We start from the raw sequence: 17,419 nt of genomic DNA, 5'->3' as shown, positions 1-17,419 counted from the left end.
AGTGTCGCGTATGACATTTTTGAGCAGACAGAGAAGAACTGTCGTCAGAAGATCGTCTTGAATGTTCAGGAGTAGTACCACGAGCAGTCTGATCTGAGGGAGGTGGGTGATCCAAAAACCACTGCACTGTATTCGGGGAAGCCAGACACACTGTTAACGCTTTGACTGTTTTGGTCGTATATACAGTATATATCTTACGAGCCAGTGTTTCGGACGTATACATGTATATACTCAATAATTCTAGCGGCTTCAACTCAAGCAGGAGAAAGCTGGTAGGCCCACATGCGAGAGAATGGGTCTGTGTGGTCAGTGTGCACCACATAAAAGAAATCCTGCAGCACGCAGTGCATGAGAAAAAAAAAACTGACCGTTTTTTTTTTTTTGGATTAAAACGCCGACTTTGAGGTGTATTTTCTTATACATATAGTATTTATAATTGTATTCTCATTTTCATGGTCTCAACTGATAAAATGGAAAACATACTGCAGAAATGGGGATGATTTTGATTAGTTTCACTATGAAAATGACCTTGAAATTGAGCTCAAATTAGCAGAAATGTTCGATTTTTAACAATGTTCAAGAGTTAGCAAATCACACCACACGTCCAATACACATCAACTGGGGAGTCTCATATTCTTTCACTAGTACAATGATATTATTTATACCATTTTTACAATAATGCAGTAGTCTGCAAAACAGTTAATTTTGTATTTTTTGTATGAATAAAAAATCACAATTGAAAGCAATAGTGATGAATGGTTTGAAAAACCGACAAGTTGAAGATTGAGACACTTATGCAGCATATGGGAATCTTTATTCAGGATTCCCATATGCTGCATAAGTGTCTCAATCTTCAACAGAAAGCAATAGTAATATAAGAGGGGCTTAGAAATGTGACTAATGAACAGAGGACATGTTATTTTAGTGCCAAGAATGTCTACATTGATTATTCTGGACCCTATTTTGAAATCGGGGTTTCAGACATATTATAGGTCCACCATCACAAATCTGGCAATCAGTTATTCGGTTCCTTCAGTTATTCGGCACTAATTTTGGCTAGCATAATTTCAAATTTCCAGGGTCACCATACCAACCTGCTGGTACTGTTTGGTGGCGCTACATGCTGCATAAGTCATTCCAATTTCTTTTTCTCCATTTACTGTTTTAACCTGCTTACTTTTAGCCCTAGCCATGGTTCCAATGAATAAAAGAAATGCTTCTCATTATGTAAAGCACCGACACAGTACATTATCCATTAAAGATAAGGTGACTTTGAAGCCACTGTCGGATGCCAGGAGCTCAGTCTCATGAAGCAGGAGAATATGCTTTATTATTACACTAATATCAACACTACAGCTTATTTGCCTATCACAATTGATTTAATATGACATAAGAAACAATATAAATAACATAAAACATGTTAAATACTCCAGAATGAATAATATTTGGCATAACACCGAGCAGTTCGACAGAGGTATGAAGAGGACATGGTATACAAATACCATTCTCCTATCCTTGTCTTGGGGGCTTATATTAAAGAAAACAGAGTGTAGCACAGGGCTAACTGTGATATATACTCGTACTGCACCATAAACATGAAACAAAAGTTATTTTCTCTATATAGATTATCACGCATAGCAGTATATGTGTAGAGAACCTAGGATAACCCAAAAAAAAGTCAACGTGGCTTATTTTTAGTACCTGGCTTGGGTTTGCCATATATGATTTTTGATAAATATTCAATTCCCAGCCAGAGTAGAAACATTAGGCGTGTTTCTTTACACCTGTTGTCTATGTTTACCCATCAGTAAATGGATATCTGGGTGTTATCCTGGGACACTGACCTAGTTTTCTTGAAATACTCTGCATAACAAGCGGCTTTCTATATAGTAGTATGTCACTGATGTCAGCTAGGCCTGTATACCTTGTACATGTACGTGTAGTAAATAAAGATATTAATATTGTTATTATTATTACATTATTTTCTCAGTTGTTTGTTGGGTTATCTTATTCAAACTTGGCAATGTATGATGGAAAGATACTCCTTCACATACACCAAAAATGAAAGAAATCAGACCATAAATAGCGGAGTTCACTTCTCAGCCATTAGCGGCCGCTTAGCGGTATATTTTTGTATGGTTGTTATGGTTATATTCTCATTTTTTCGGTTTCATTTGATAGAATGAAAGATATATAACAGAAACAGATATGATTTTCATTGCTTTCATCACGAAAAGTACCTTGAAATTGTGCTCACAGTAGCGAAAATGTTCTATTCTTTATCGAAGCTCAAGAGTAAACAAATGACGTACATCACCGTCCAATACCTGTCCGCCTGCCAGTCTAAATTCCAGTACGGAGTCAAGAATGGCTTGACATTATTTATACAATTATTACAATAATGCAGCAGTCTGCATAACAGTAAATCTTCTAATTTTTTGTGAATAAGAATTCCAAATGAAAAGCAAGAGTAATATAAGAGGGGCCCGTAGCCGTGACTAATGAACTGAGAAAATGTTATTTGCCAGGAATGTCTGCATTGTTTGTTCTGGACCCTATTTTGAAATTGGCATCTGTTGAAATTTGTGTGAAATTGGCCAAATTGCCAATTTTTGACCACTTTATTGGGTAGCTGAAATAAGTGAATGGGCGGTTTCTTGGAGTCAATTGACAGACTAGAAGTAAATAAGTTTATTCAGGTATACACAAATACAGTTACATAGATTATCATACATAGCAGCGTATGTATAGAGAACCTAGGATAACCCAGATAAGTCACACAAAGTGACTTATTTCCAGTACCTGGCTTGGGCTTGCCGTATATGATTTTTGGTAAATATTTTTCTTTTCTTGGTTGTTTGTTGGGCTATCTCATTAAAACTTGGGCAATGTATGATGGAAAGATGCTTCTTAACATACAGCAAAAATAAAAAAGACGGACAATAAATAAGGGAGTTAATTTCTCAGCCATTAGCAGCCTCTTTGCAGTATATTTTCATATGGTTTTTATGGTTGTATTCTCATTTTTTTTGACTCATTTGATAGAATGGAAGATATATTACAGAAATAGATGTGATTTTGATTGCTTTCATGACGAAAAGTACCTTGAAATTGAGCTCAAAGTAGTGGAAATGTTCGATTTTTGCCGATATTCAATGAACTGTGTAAGTCAAGTTGGTTAATTTTATTAAGTGTATTCTAACCTAACAACTCTGTAATCCGGCACACTACAGGTCCCAATGATGCTGGATTTGTGATGGAGGACCTTAGTACGGCTTACGCGCCAGGGTTTTTGATATACTAGTACGCATAAATTCTAGCGCCCTCAAATCTAGCAAGAGAAAGCTGGTAGGCCTACATATGAAAGAATGGGTCTATGTGGTCAGTGTGAGTAGTATAAAAAAAATCCTGCAGCACACAGTGCGTAATGAGAAAAAAAAAACTTTGACCGTGTTTTTTGTTTAAAACAGCGACTTTGCACTGTATTCTCCTATGGTATTTATGGGTGTATTCTAGTTTTCCTGGTCTCTTTCTATAGAATGGAAGACATATTACAGAAATTGAGATGATTTTGATTGGTTTCACAATGAAAAGTACCTTGAAATTTAGCTCAAAGTAGCAGAAATGTTCGATTTTTGCCAAAGTTCAAAAGTAAACAAATTATGCCATGCGTTCAATACACATCAACTGGTGAATCTAATATTCTTTCACAAGTGTGCTGGTATTATTTATACCATTTCTACACTAATACAGTAATCTGCATAACAGTAAATCTTCTAATTTTTGTGAGAATAAAAATTCAAAGTGGAAAGAAAAAGAAATGTAAGAGGGGCATGGAGATGTGACTAATGAACAGAGGAAATGTGATTTTAGTGCCAGGAATGTCTTTCTTGTTTATTCTGGACCTTATTTGGAAATTGGCATCTTTGGAAATTTGTGTGAAATTGGCAAAATTGCCAATTTCGGACCACTTTATTGGATAGTTGAAATCGTTAAATGGGTGGTTTCTTGTACTCACTGGATAGAAAAAATGGAGTTCTAGCGAAATAGTTATGATTTTTGTCGACTAGTACACTGGAATTGGCCGAAAATAGGGCTCAAAGTGGGCAAAATCGCCGATGCGTAAACATCGTCGAGACCACTAACTTCGCGAGAGCATAATTCCGTAAGTTTTCCATCAAATTTCATACTTTTGGTGCCATTATGATCGGGAAAAGATTCTCTATCTTTTCATAAGATTTTTGTTTTTTAAAATTTGGAGACCCTGAGAACAAGTCTCTGAGAGGGCCTGGCGACCCTCAAAAGGTTAATTTGTGTGAAATTGGCCAAATTGCCAATTTCTGACCACTTTATTGGGTAGTTCAAATTGGTAAATGGGCAGTTTCTTGTACTGAATTGATAGAAAAAATGGAGTTTTAAAGAAACAGCTGAGTTTAGTTAACTGGAACAACAGAATTGGCCAAAAACAGGGTTCAAATTCGGCAAAATCGCCAATCCATATATGTTGCCGAGACTGCTAACCTTGCGGGAGAGTAATTCCGTGAGTTTTTGACCAAATTTCATACTTTTGGTGTCATTATCATCGGAAAAAGACTCTCTATCATTTCATAAGATTTTTTTTTTTTTCCAAAAATTTTGTGACATAAAATGACAGTTTCAGAAAGGGGCTAGCGACAGTCAAAGGGTTAAAGGTGTGCAAGAAGCAGTGGCATGAGCAGCAACAGGTGGCGCCTCAGCACCTGGAGGAGGTGACGGAGCATCACTGGCAGAAGATACAGGAGTATGAGAAGAGTCTTGAGAATGGTCCAATAACGAAGCCGGGTCAGAACAGGGTGTGAGTTCAGAAAGAGGCCTGGGAGGAGGAAGGGTTTCACTGAGCGAAGACTCCATAATAAAGGTGCTTCTTCTGTGTTATCTTCTTTCTTGTTATTTTAAGAAAAAAAGAGGGACAGAGGAGGGGCAGTCACTAGGAGGCATGGAAGAGCTGGAAGCTCATCCCCTCATCCAAGAGGGCCTCGAGCCCACTGGCAGTGAAGATGCAGTGTGGAAACTGTGCCATACCCTACCCTTCACACCAGTAAACTAGTGCTCTGGGATAGCAGCCTCACATCTACCGAGCCACCTCGGCAGACAAAAGAAAGGGTGGTTGGAAACCCGCCACAAAGTATACCTCTTTCGGTTGCCACCTCCCAGAGCTGACAGGCAGCTTCTGGAGATACACCTAATCTGAAGGGCACCCTGCCCACTTATTGGAAATCCGGGAAGGGAGCAGGGCACCTTCACACAATTCAGATTCCACGGCAAACCAAACCACCCCTGAGGGACCCCAACAGGACAGGTAAGAGAGGAGGGGTGAGGAAAGGGGAAAAAAAGGGGGAAATGTGGAGGATGGGATAGGGAAGAGAGGATTGGGGGGTAATTAGGTTCGGTCGTAGGAAGAAGACCAAAAGGTCCAATTCCTCATACCAATAGCCTCTTCACCACTACAAGGCACTCCCCATGAAGAGGCTGTCTTACCCTACCATACACTTTACCTGGTATAGTTAGTAAACTTATTCCCCTAAAATTTTTACAATCTCTTTTGTACCCCTTCCCATATATGAAGGAATTATACATGCTCTCTGCCAATCCCTAGGTACCTTCCCCTCTATCATATATTTATTAAACAAAAATACCAACCACTCCAACACTATAACTCCCCAAGCTTTTAACATTTCTGTCATGATCCCATCAGTTCCAGATGCTTTACTCCCTTTCTTTCTATGTAATGCCTCTTGCACCTCACCCACACTCACATCCTGCTTTTCTTCACTCCTAAAAGATGTTATACCTCCCTAACCAGTGCATGAAATTAATACCTCCCTTTCTTCATCGACATTTAAAAGTTCCTCAAAATATTCCTGCCATCTACCCAATACCTCCAGCTCCCCATTTACTAACTCCCCCACTCTGTTTTTAACTGACAAATCCATTTGTTCCCTAGGCTTTCTTATTTATCTCACTCCAAATTTTTTTTCTTATTCTCAGCAAAATTTCTTGACAGTACCTCTCCCACTCTATCATCTGCTCTCCTTTTGCACTCTCACTGCTTTCTTCACCTTTCTTTTACTCTCCATATACTCTGCCCTTTTTATATCACTTCTGCTTTGTAAAAACCTCTCATAAGCTACCTTCTTCTCTTTTATTGCACCCTTTACCTCATCATTCCAACAATTACTCCTCTTTCCACATGCACCCACCCTCCTAGAGCCACAAACTTCTACCCCACATTCTAATACTGCATTTTTAAAACTATCCCAACCCTCTTCAACCCCCCCACTACCCATACTTGCACTAGCCCACCTTTCTGCCAATAGCTGCTTATATCTCACCCTAATTTCCTCCTCCCATAGTTTATACACTTTCACTTCTCTCTTACTTACTGTTGCCATTTTCCTTTTGTCCCATCTACACAGCATCAACAACACGGCCACTTGATACTGGAGTTCCGCAGGGAAGTGTCCTTGGTCCCCTGCTCTTCCTCATATACATCAATGATCTTCCAAATGTATCCCAACACCTGAAACTCATTCTCTTTGCTGACGACACGACTTATGTCATCTCTCACCCTAATCTTGCCACCCTCAACACCATTGTTAACGAGGAGCTGATCAAAATATCGACTTGGATGACAGCCAATAAACTTACGCTTAACACTGACAAAACCTACTATATTATGTTTGGTAGCAGAGCAGGAGATGCACAAATTAACATTAAGATCGACAACACTCTAATTACCAGACATAATGAGGGCAAATTCCTAGGCCTATACCTTGACAACAACCTGAATTTCAGCACCCATATCCAACACACAACCAAAAAAGTATCCAAAACGGTTGGGATCCTCTCCAAGATACGATACTACGTGCCGCAAAATGCCCTTCTCACACTATACCACTCACTTATTTATCCATACCTCACCTATGCTATTTGTGCTTGGGGATCAACTGCAGCAACACACCTAAAGCCAATAATAACCCAACAAAAAGCTGCAGTAAGAATAATCACTAAATCCCATCCCTGGCAACACACCCCCCCACTCTTCATAGATCTAAACTTACTCCCTGTTCAGTACATCCACACTTACTACTGTGCAATCTACATCTACAGGACCTTAAACTCCAATATCAACCTTGACCTAAAACGCTTTCTTGATAGTTGTGACGGAACCCACAGGCATAACACCAGACACAAACATCTCTACGACATTCCCCATGTCCGACTAAACCTTTACAAAAATTCAATGTATGTCAAAGGCCCTAAAATCTGGAACACCCTACCTGAGAGCTCTAGAACTGCAGACACATTCATCACCTTCAAAACTACCATTAGAAAACATCTTATCTCCCTGATAAACCCCATCAACTAACTACACGAATATCACCTGGTGGTTCACACTTACACTCACTCACCCATTTGACCATAAACAGAAATATTAATCTCAATCTTAAAATAATGAATCCTATGATACTCCAATACTGAAACTATGTACTGTGCCAAAACAAAAGCATTCACATTGCTAAACTCACAAACTAGTATTTAGTCACTTAGCCATAATACCAACTTACCTCATAATTTGTAATATTTTAAAATAAAGAATTAAACCAAGTCTGCCCGAAATGCCTAGCCATGCTAGGCGTTCTAGTGGTACACTCTGTAATCATTATTTAACTACATGTAAACCACACAACAACCAAATTCTGTAAATTCAACATTGTAATCTTTATAGAGAATAAACTTTGAATTTGAATTTGAATCTACCTGCTCTTTACACTCTTTTAAATAGTAGTAGATTGTAATACAGTACATCATAATGTAAATTTTTCCATTGCAATACCAAATTCCATTATTTTAAATAGTACTAAACTGTAATACATCACACTGTAATTTGTTTTAAATTGTTACGTTGTAATACTGTAATCATTATTAACTGATTCAATAGTGTAAAAAGTCTCTACTAGACTTACCAAAACCAAGTAGCATCACCTGATATAATATTAAATTCTCCTGTACTTACTAACTCATCTAATGACCATATGAACTATGTATTATTGCCTTGCTATTCTTTATGAACTATGTATTATTGCCTTGCTATTCTTAAGTTAATCTTTAAGTTTGCCCAAAATACTCAGCATACAGAGGGGCTTTGGCATGTACACCCAACTACTACAATCCTCTGCAACCATGTAATTTGTCAAAATAAAAAATCTAATCTAATCTAAACTGTAGCTACAACTAGATAATAATCTAATGTATTCACTGCCCCTCTGTAAACATGTACATCCTGAAGCCTACCCATCAACCTTTTATCCAGCAATACATAATCTAACAACCTACTTTCATTGCGTGATATATCATATCTTGTATACTTATTTATCCTCTTTTTCATAAATTACTTATTATCAAATATATTACCATACATATGGTAAAGAAAAAATAATTTTTATTTTCAAAAATAGTTGAACAACATAGTTTGGAGTTTTTTATTTTTATCAGTATACTTATCTTCATAGCATCAAATATCATTTTGTAATGCCTGCCTACCTCTAGTGCCTCATTCAATGTTTGGATCCATGTTTATCATGAAGTCACAAGCATCTTCTAATTTGCAATTAACATTGACAGTTCATCCAATGTGAATTCTTTCATGGGCACAGCATTTTCTTTTACTTTATTTTCCTCTTGTTTCTTTGTATAAATGTTGCTGACCCATTTCCACAAGTGTTGCATCATCAAGGTCACTGGAATGCGAGTCAATACATTGATGCACATTTTCACAATCCAAAGCTTCTAATCCAAGATGATTTTCCCAAGCTGCACAATGTTTTCACAGTCTCAACATAGGATTCAAAACAGCAAAAATCATTGGAACAACACGGTGACACAGTGCAGGACGTCATCTTCTTCCAAAACAAAAATCTGTTTCAACTACCTTAAAAATTTGCTAGTCTTTGTAGCCACTTTCTTCGATCAATTTTTTTTAGATCATTAGGAAATCCTGCAGCTGCCTTATTGTCTGAACTGGCACTCTCACCAGTATTTCAAACATTATGGAGTCCCATACACTTTTTAAAATTGTAAAACCAGCCATGACTTGCCAAAAAACTTTCCCCTTCACTGCCATTTTCTTTTTTTAACAATGAATGGACCTGTTGCTTTAGCTTGAATCATCATCTTACTTAATGGAATTTTTTTCTATCTGCAGTCTTCAATCCACTACATTAACCCTTAAATGGTCCAAATGTATATATATGTTTTTTCAACATCTGAAAGTATGTAAAAAATGCAGATCATCTTTTTTGTTTTACATCTGAAAAAGTGTAAAAAAACTTTTATCTACATTTTTTTTTTGTTATATGAGAGGTTTTTACAAAGCAGAAGTGTTATAAGAAGAGCAGAGTATATGGAGAGTAAAAGAAAGGTGAAGAGAGTGGTGAGAGAGTGCAAAAGGAGAGCAGATGATAGAGTGGGAGAGGCACTGTCAAGAAATTTTAATGAAAATAAGAAAAAATTTTGGAGTGAGTTAAACAAGTTAAGAAAGCCTAGGGAAAGTATGGATTTGTCAGTTAAAAACAGAGTAGGGGAGTTAGTAGATGGGGAGATGGAGGTATTAGGTAGATGGCGAGAATATTTTGAGGAACTTTTAAATGTTAAGGAAGAAAGAGAGGCGGAAATTTCATGCACTGGTCAGGGAGGTATACCATCTTTTAGGAGTGAAGAAGAGCAGAATGTAAGTGTGGGGGAGGTACGTGAGGCATTACGTAGAATGAAAGGGGGTAAAGCAGCTGAAACTGATGGGATCATGACAGAAATGTTAAAAGCAGGGGGGGATATAGTGTTGGAGTGGTTGGTAATTTTGTTTAATAAATGTATGAAAGAGGGGAAGGTACCTAGGGATTGGCGGAGAGCATGTATAGTCCCTTTATATAAAGGGAAAGGGGACAAAAGAGACTGTAAAAATTATAGAGGAATAAGTTTACTGAGTATACCAGGAAAAGTGTACGGTAGGGCTATAATTGAAAGAATTAGAGTAAGACAGAATGTAGGAATGCGGATGAGCAAGGAGGTTTCAGAGTGGGTAGGGGATGTGTAGATCAAGTGTTTACACTGAAGCATATATGTGAACAGTATTTAGATAAAGGTAGGGAAGTTTTTATTGCATTTATGGATTTAGAAAAGGCATATGATAGAGTGGATAGAGGAGCAATGTGGCAGATGTTGCAAGTATATGGAATAGGTGGTAAGTTATTAAATGCTGTAAAGAGTTTTTATGAGGATAGTGAGGCTCAGGTTAGGGTGTGTAGAAGAGAGGGAGACTACTTCCCGGTAAAAGTAGGTCTTAGACAGGGATGTGTAATGTCACCATGGTTATTTAATATATTTATAGATGGGGTTGTAAAGGAAGTAAATGCTAGGGTGTTTGGGAGAGGGGTGGGATTAAATTTTGGGGAATCAAATTCAAAATGAGAATTGACACAGTTACTTTTTGCTGATGATACTGTGCTTATGGGAGATTCTAAAGAAAAATTGCAAAGGTTAGTGGATGAGTTTGGGAATGTGTGTAAAGGTAGAAAGTTGAAAGTGAACATAGAAAAGAGTAAGGTGATGAGGGTATCAAATGATTTAGATAAAGAAAAACTGGATATCAAATTGGGGAGGAGGAGTATGGAAGAAGTGAATGTTTTCAGATACTTGGGAGTTGACGTGTCGGCAGATGGATTTATGAAGGATGAGGTTAATCATAGAATTGATGAGGGAAAAAAGGTGAGTGGTGCGTTGAGGTATATGTGGAGTCAAAAAACATTATCTATGGAGGCAAAGAAGGGAATGTATGAAAGTATAGTAGTACCAACACTCTTATATGGGTGTGAAGCTTGGGTGGTAAATGCAGCAGCGAGGAGACGGTTGGAGGCAGTGGAGATGTCCTGTTTAAGGGCAATGTGTGGTGTAAATATTATGCAGAAAATTCAGAGTGTGGAAATTAGGAAAAGGTGTGGAGTTAATAAAAGTATTAGTCAGAGGGCAGAAGAGGGGTTGTTGAGGTGATTTGGTCATTTAGAGAGAATGGATCAAAGTAGAATGACATGGAAAGCATATAAATCTATAGGGGAAGGAAGGCGGGGTAGGGGTCGTCCTCGAAAGGGTTGGAGAGAGGGGGTAAAGGAGGTTTTGTGGGCAAGGGACTTGGACTTCCAGTAAGCGTGCGTGAGCGTGTTAGATAGGAGTGAATGGAGACGAATGGTACTTGGGACCTGACGATCTGTTGGAGTGTGAGCAGGGTAATATTTAGTGAAGGGATTCAGGGAAGCCATATAGTTGGACTTGAGTCCTGGAAATGTGAAGTACAGTGCCTGCACTTTAAAGGAGGGGTTTGGGATATTGGCAGTTTGGAGGGATATGTTGTGTATCTTTATGTGTATGCTTCTAAACTGTTGTATTCTGAGCACCTCTGCAAAAACAGTGATAATGTGTGAGTGTGGTGAAAGTGTTGAATGATGATGAAAGTATTTTCTTTTTGGGGATTTTCTTTCTTTTTTGGGTCACCCTGCCTCGGTGGGAGACGGCCGACTTGTTGAAAAAAAAAAAATTGAAAATATGTAAAAAAAAGTAGATCTACTTTCGTAGCACTACGAATCTGAACGTCGATCTCTTCGGACCGTTTAAGGGTTAAAAGATGTTCCATATTATCCATTTCAGAACTATGATTTTAACAATAATTTTTGACATATAAGATGCTGTAGCCATTCCATATCTTTTATTTTATCTTTATTCTCTATATGTGAACATACTGATGCTTCATTCATTTTCTTGTCACATGATATTTTAGCATACAATGCACTATCTTTATGTTGTTTTATAATTTCTAGTTTATCATCTAATGTTCACCATTTATGTTTACTCATATTTGCATATAAAAGGGGTACCAGTACTTTATATAATAAAAAAAAATTGTATATACATAAGCACTGTTTAAGACCACACAATTTCACTGCTTGGAGTCTGGAGTGATACTGATATTGGCATAGCACTAGTCTGGTACATAGCAGCAGTCCAATATCAGTGCATAATGTAGTTAAATAAAATTTATATTATCAAATTTATAAACCATATTACATCAAAACCTGTACTGTTCAAAACCATACTATGCAAGGTATTACTATATCCTAATTTACAGTTGGAAAATCCCAGAGGGACTGGTCTCAAATCTACACACCAAAATCACTTCATGTGAAAACAAGAGACTTGGCAGACAGTGCAGAACACTATGCCTCCTATAAAAAACAGAGGCATAGTGACTACACTGAAAGAGAACTTGATGAGCAGAGAACTATGACTTTTCAATGCCTACTCTTCATGCAAAAGAGGAATTGACAACAAACCTCTTGCCGTCTCAAGAGGTAACTTGACGAATTCCTCAAATCAACATATAGGCTACAGCTGGGCTGTAGCCTATATGTTGAACTGCTTGCAGCCAGCAGTACCAGACTGGTTCCTCAAGCCTTGATTCACTGGGATGCCTGGTCTAATACCTGGCCATGGAGGTAGATGAACCCTTCCTTAGGTACTAAGGCACAAAGAATTGAGGAAAGGAAACTGATGAGATTGAACTGCACTTTTAGCTATGATAGCGATGTACTGCTATAAGCACAGGTTTGTCTAGATTTAAAAGGAAACTTGAAGACAGAAATATCTTGACTACTGTCTTGAGAACACTCACAACACCAGTAACGCACATACACAGCAGAGGTAAATATACAGTACAGTACTAAATATTCTTCCTAAACAACTTATTATTTTCAGACTTACCACAATCATGGAAATACAATACAGTAAAATCTAGAGTAATTACATATTATAAATTAAGAGAACAAAGTCCAAAAACTAACTTTTCCTGTTCAATGACATAGTTCAGCCTGGGTAGAATTTGGTCAGATGAAAGAGGTCCAAATCTAAATCTGGTGCATCGTGACTGAATGGCTGGGATGATTTTACTGAGGTAGTTGCAGATGAGGCAGAATCGAACATTATCAGTGAACTTTTCAATAACTGAAAAATAAGAGCATTCTGATATTAAAAATATTAATACAATAGTATATGGGCATCATTAAGTAAAGATTAGTGTGGAGAGGGGGATATCTTTCCTGTTACCCACCTAATGATGCCCATGCAATAATACAGCCACTACAATTTGTCAACATTACCAAATTAATGTTGTAGTCACTTTAGGAATCTAATCAGATGATAATATCATTCATTAAAGCTGAAGTGCCAGTTTACTAAAATATGATACTGTACTTAAGAAACTTATAACTTCTGTACTCTGCTATGGTAAAATTCAACATCAATTAAAGAGGCTCCAACAGCTTGTCAGATCCCAAAAAACCATTCGTCTCCATTCATTCCTATATAACATGCTCACACATGCCTGCTGCATGTCCAAGCCCCTTGCACACAAAATCTCTTTTACCCCCTCCCTCCATCCTTTCCTAGGATGACCCCTACCTCTACTCCCTTCCACTACAGATTTATACTCTCTCTAAGTCACCCTATTTTGCTCCAGCCTCTCTAAATGACCAAACCACCTCAATAACCCCTCTTCAGCCCTCTGAATAATACTTTTTGTAACTCCACACCTCCTAATTTCCACACTATGAATTATCTGCATAATATATACACCACACATTCCCCTTCGACATGACAATCTCCACTGACTCCAGCCTACTCCTTGCTATGGCATTCACAGCCCATGCTTCACACCCATATAAGTGTGTTGGTACCACTATGCTTCACGCACATATAAGAATGTTGATACCACTATACTCTCGTACATTCCCTTCTCTGCCTCCATGGATAATAATCCATGGAGAAAAAGTTATAATTTTTTTATCTCCACAGATACCTCGATGCACCGCTCACCTTTTTCCTTCATTAATTCTATGTTTACCCTTGTCCTTCATAAACCCATCTGCTGACACATCTACTCCCAAATATCTGAACACATTCACTTCTTCCATACTCCCTCCCTCCAATGTGATATCCAGTTTTTCCTTACCTAATGCGTTTTGATACCCTCATCACCTTACTCTTATCTATGTTCACTTTCAACTTTCTACCTTTACACACCCTCTCAAAATCGTCCACTAACCTTTGCAACTTCTCCCAAAAGAACAGTATCATCAGGAAAAAGTAACTGTGTCAGCTCTTATTTTCTATTTGATTCCCCATAATTTAATCCCACCCCTCTCCCCAACACCATAGCATTTACTTCTTTTACAACTCCATCTATAAATATGTTAAACAACCATGGTGACATTACACATCCCTGTCTAAGACCTACTTTTACTGGAAAGTAATCTTCCTCTCTCCTACATACCCTAACCTGAGCCTCACTATCCACATAAAAACTCTTTACAGCATTAAGTAATTTATTACCTATTCCATACACTTGCAACATCTGCCACATTGCTCCCCTATCCACCCTATCATATGCCTTTTCTAAATCTATAAATGCAATGAAAACTTCCCTACGGTTATCTAAATATTGTTCACTTATATGCTTCAATGTAAACACTTGAGCTACACATCCCCTACTTATTCTAAAGCCTCCTTGTTCATCTGCAATCCTGCTCTGTCTTCCCTCTACTTCTTTCAATAATAACCCTACCATACACTTTACATGGTATACTCAGTAAACTTTTTTCCTTTCCTTCAACAAACCGGCCATATCCCACCAAGGCAGGGCGACCTAAAAAGAAAAATGAAAGTTTCTCTTTTTAAATTTAGTAATGTATACAGGAGAAGGGGTTACTACCCCCCTTTCTCCTAGCATTTTAGTTGCCTCTTACAACATGAATGGCTTACACAGGAAGAAGTCTTTTCCACTTCCCCATGGAGATAAGAGGAAATAAAGAACACGAACGATTAAGAAAATAGAAGAAAACCCAGGTGGGTGTGCGTGTGTGTGTGTATATATATATATACAGTGAACCCCCAGTTATCAGCCAGTGTGGTTATCGGCCAGTTTGGTTATCGGCCGTTTTTTCGGTGCCTGGTTATCAGCCGTTTGTGACGCGTTCATCCTCTGGCTGGGGCCGCTTGCGCATCAGTTTGGCTTTGTCAGTGGTATTGAGTGATCCACACCATCATGTGTCCTTGGGCAGCGAGTACAACATCCACTTCCACTGGATGCACTACTCTTAACCCTTTCAGGGTCCGTCCCGTAGATCTACAGCTTCACGTGGAGTGTCCAAACCGTAGATCTATGCCAAAATTCTAGCGCTGTCAAATTTAGCGCGAAAACGCTCATAGGCCTACATGTGAGAGAACGGGTCTGCATGGTGGGTGTGCGCCATAAACAAAAAATCTAGACACCTGCATAGCATTGTGGGAACGCTGGCTCAGTTACCCTTGTTCACCATGCCTCGTCGCAAGGCAGCTCTCACTCCAAGGAAAATTGGGACTCTCCTCTTTCTATCCCTGACAATATTCCTGACAATATCAAGGACTACATCGTTGCTCTAGAAAATGAAATCAAAGATATCAAAGCAACACTCGAGCGACGAGAATCCAAGATAACCAACCTCGAGAACAAGATCCAAAACCTTGAAGAGAAGATTACATCGGGAAGTGTTGACACAGAAAATACTCTAAAAGCAGCTATAGCCAGTCACACTGAGCAAATAACAACAATAAATATGAAGGTTGAAGAAGCAATCAAGGACTGGAATCAGAACATGCACACTCGACTAAATGAATACCTTGATTTCCAAGACGACAAAACTGAACAAGATAAGTTGTCTGATGCAGTTATAATAAACAGTCCACACATTCCTAGTGACATAACACAAGCACAGTGCAAAGAAACTGCTATCAGGATAATACAGAACCACGTACAAGTCATCGTGCAAAACAATGAAATCAAAGAAACACGTTTGCTAGGAAAACCAGGAAGTAAACACAGTATAATGATCCGACTTCATTCATACGATAAAAGAAAGGACCTAATTAAATCAGCAATTACAATGAAAAATGGAATGTACATAAATGAGTGTCTAACAAAAAAAGTCAAAACCTTCTGTTCAGGCTGAGAAAACTTAAACAGGAAAACAAAATACATCAGTGTTTCACGCGAGATGGAAAAATACTAGTAAGGAAAACATCAACAGGACAACAATATACCATCTCAAACGAACATGATTTCTCTACCTTCCTTAGAAAAGCTGACATTTCTGTAACAGATTAGATAAGTGCCCTTAACCCTTTCAGGGTCCAAGGCCCAAATCTGGAGTCACGCACCAGTGTCCAAGAATTTTCAAAAAAAAAATTTGTTATTTTTTCTTATGAAATCGTAGAGAATCTTTTTGTGAAGGTAATAAAACAAAAAGTACGAAATTTGGTGGAAAATTGACGAAATTATGCTCTCGCGAATTTTGATGTGTCAGCGATATTTACGAATCAGCGATTTTGCCAACTCTGACTCCTATTTCAGGCCAATTACTTTATTCCAATCAACCAAATTCTTAGCTATTTCACTAGTATTACTTCTATTCTATCAACTGAGCACAAGAAATCGCCAAGTCAACTGTTTCAACTACAAAATAAAGTGATCGGAAATTGTTAATTTGGCCAATTTAACACAAAGTTCAAAATATTCCAATTTCAAAATAGGGTCCAGAATGAACAATGTAGGTATTCCTGGCACTAAACTAACATTTCCTCTGTTCATTAGTTATGTTTTGAGGCTTTACAAATAAATTACATTTTGATTTTTTATTCACATAATGAATTTTTATTCACACCATAAAATAGAAGATTTACTGTTAAGCAATACTGTAATAATTGTATAAATATCATCACCATATTTGTGAATGTATATTAGACCCACCAGGTGACATGTATTAGACGTGTGAGGTCGTTTGTTTACTCTTGAATATCGGCAAAAATTTAACATTTCCGCTACTTTGAGCTCAGTTTAAAGCCATTTCCAATGCTAAAACCAATCAAAATCATCTCTATTTCTGTAATATGTCTTCCATTCTATCAAATGAGACCAAGAAATCGCAAATACAACTATAAAAAACATACGAAAAAACACTGCAAAGTTGCTGTTTTAATCGAAAAATCATGATTTCATTTTTTTTCTCTCATTATACACAGTGTGCTGCAGGATCTGTTTTATGTGGTGCACACATACCACATAGATGTATTCTCTCATATCTAGGCCCAAATGTACCACTCACAGTTTATCAGAGTGAGCTGAGCTCATGGCGTAGATCTACGGTTTGGACCCTGAACGTAAAGCCGTAGATCTACGGGACGGACCCTGAAAGGGTTAATACATATATACGTGTGGTGCATATAGTGTACGTTACTATTATAT

The 17,419-nt window shown here is 37.9% G+C and overlaps 1 protein-coding gene across 3 annotated transcripts in view; it reads right to left on the bottom strand.

Annotated features, from left to right (window-relative positions):
* RfC3 (replication factor C subunit RfC3) overlaps positions 1 to 17,419 on the bottom strand; it is a 244,069-nt gene that overhangs the window by 106,833 nt on the left and 119,817 nt on the right. For all 3 annotated transcript variants that reach the window (XM_070088052.1, XM_070088053.1, XM_070088054.1), the window contains one exon: positions 12,927 to 13,086. In XM_070088052.1, the coding sequence (XP_069944153.1) occupies positions 12,927 to 13,086 (160 nt within the window). The remainder of the gene's footprint in view (positions 1 to 12,926; positions 13,087 to 17,419) is intronic.

Source organism: Cherax quadricarinatus, chromosome 23 (genome assembly GCF_038502225.1).
Source record: "Cherax quadricarinatus isolate ZL_2023a chromosome 23, ASM3850222v1, whole genome shotgun sequence".
In the NCBI taxonomy this organism is placed as follows: Eukaryota; Metazoa; Arthropoda; class Malacostraca; order Decapoda; family Parastacidae; genus Cherax; species Cherax quadricarinatus.
This window is presented reverse-complemented; position numbering and strand designations above follow the sequence as displayed.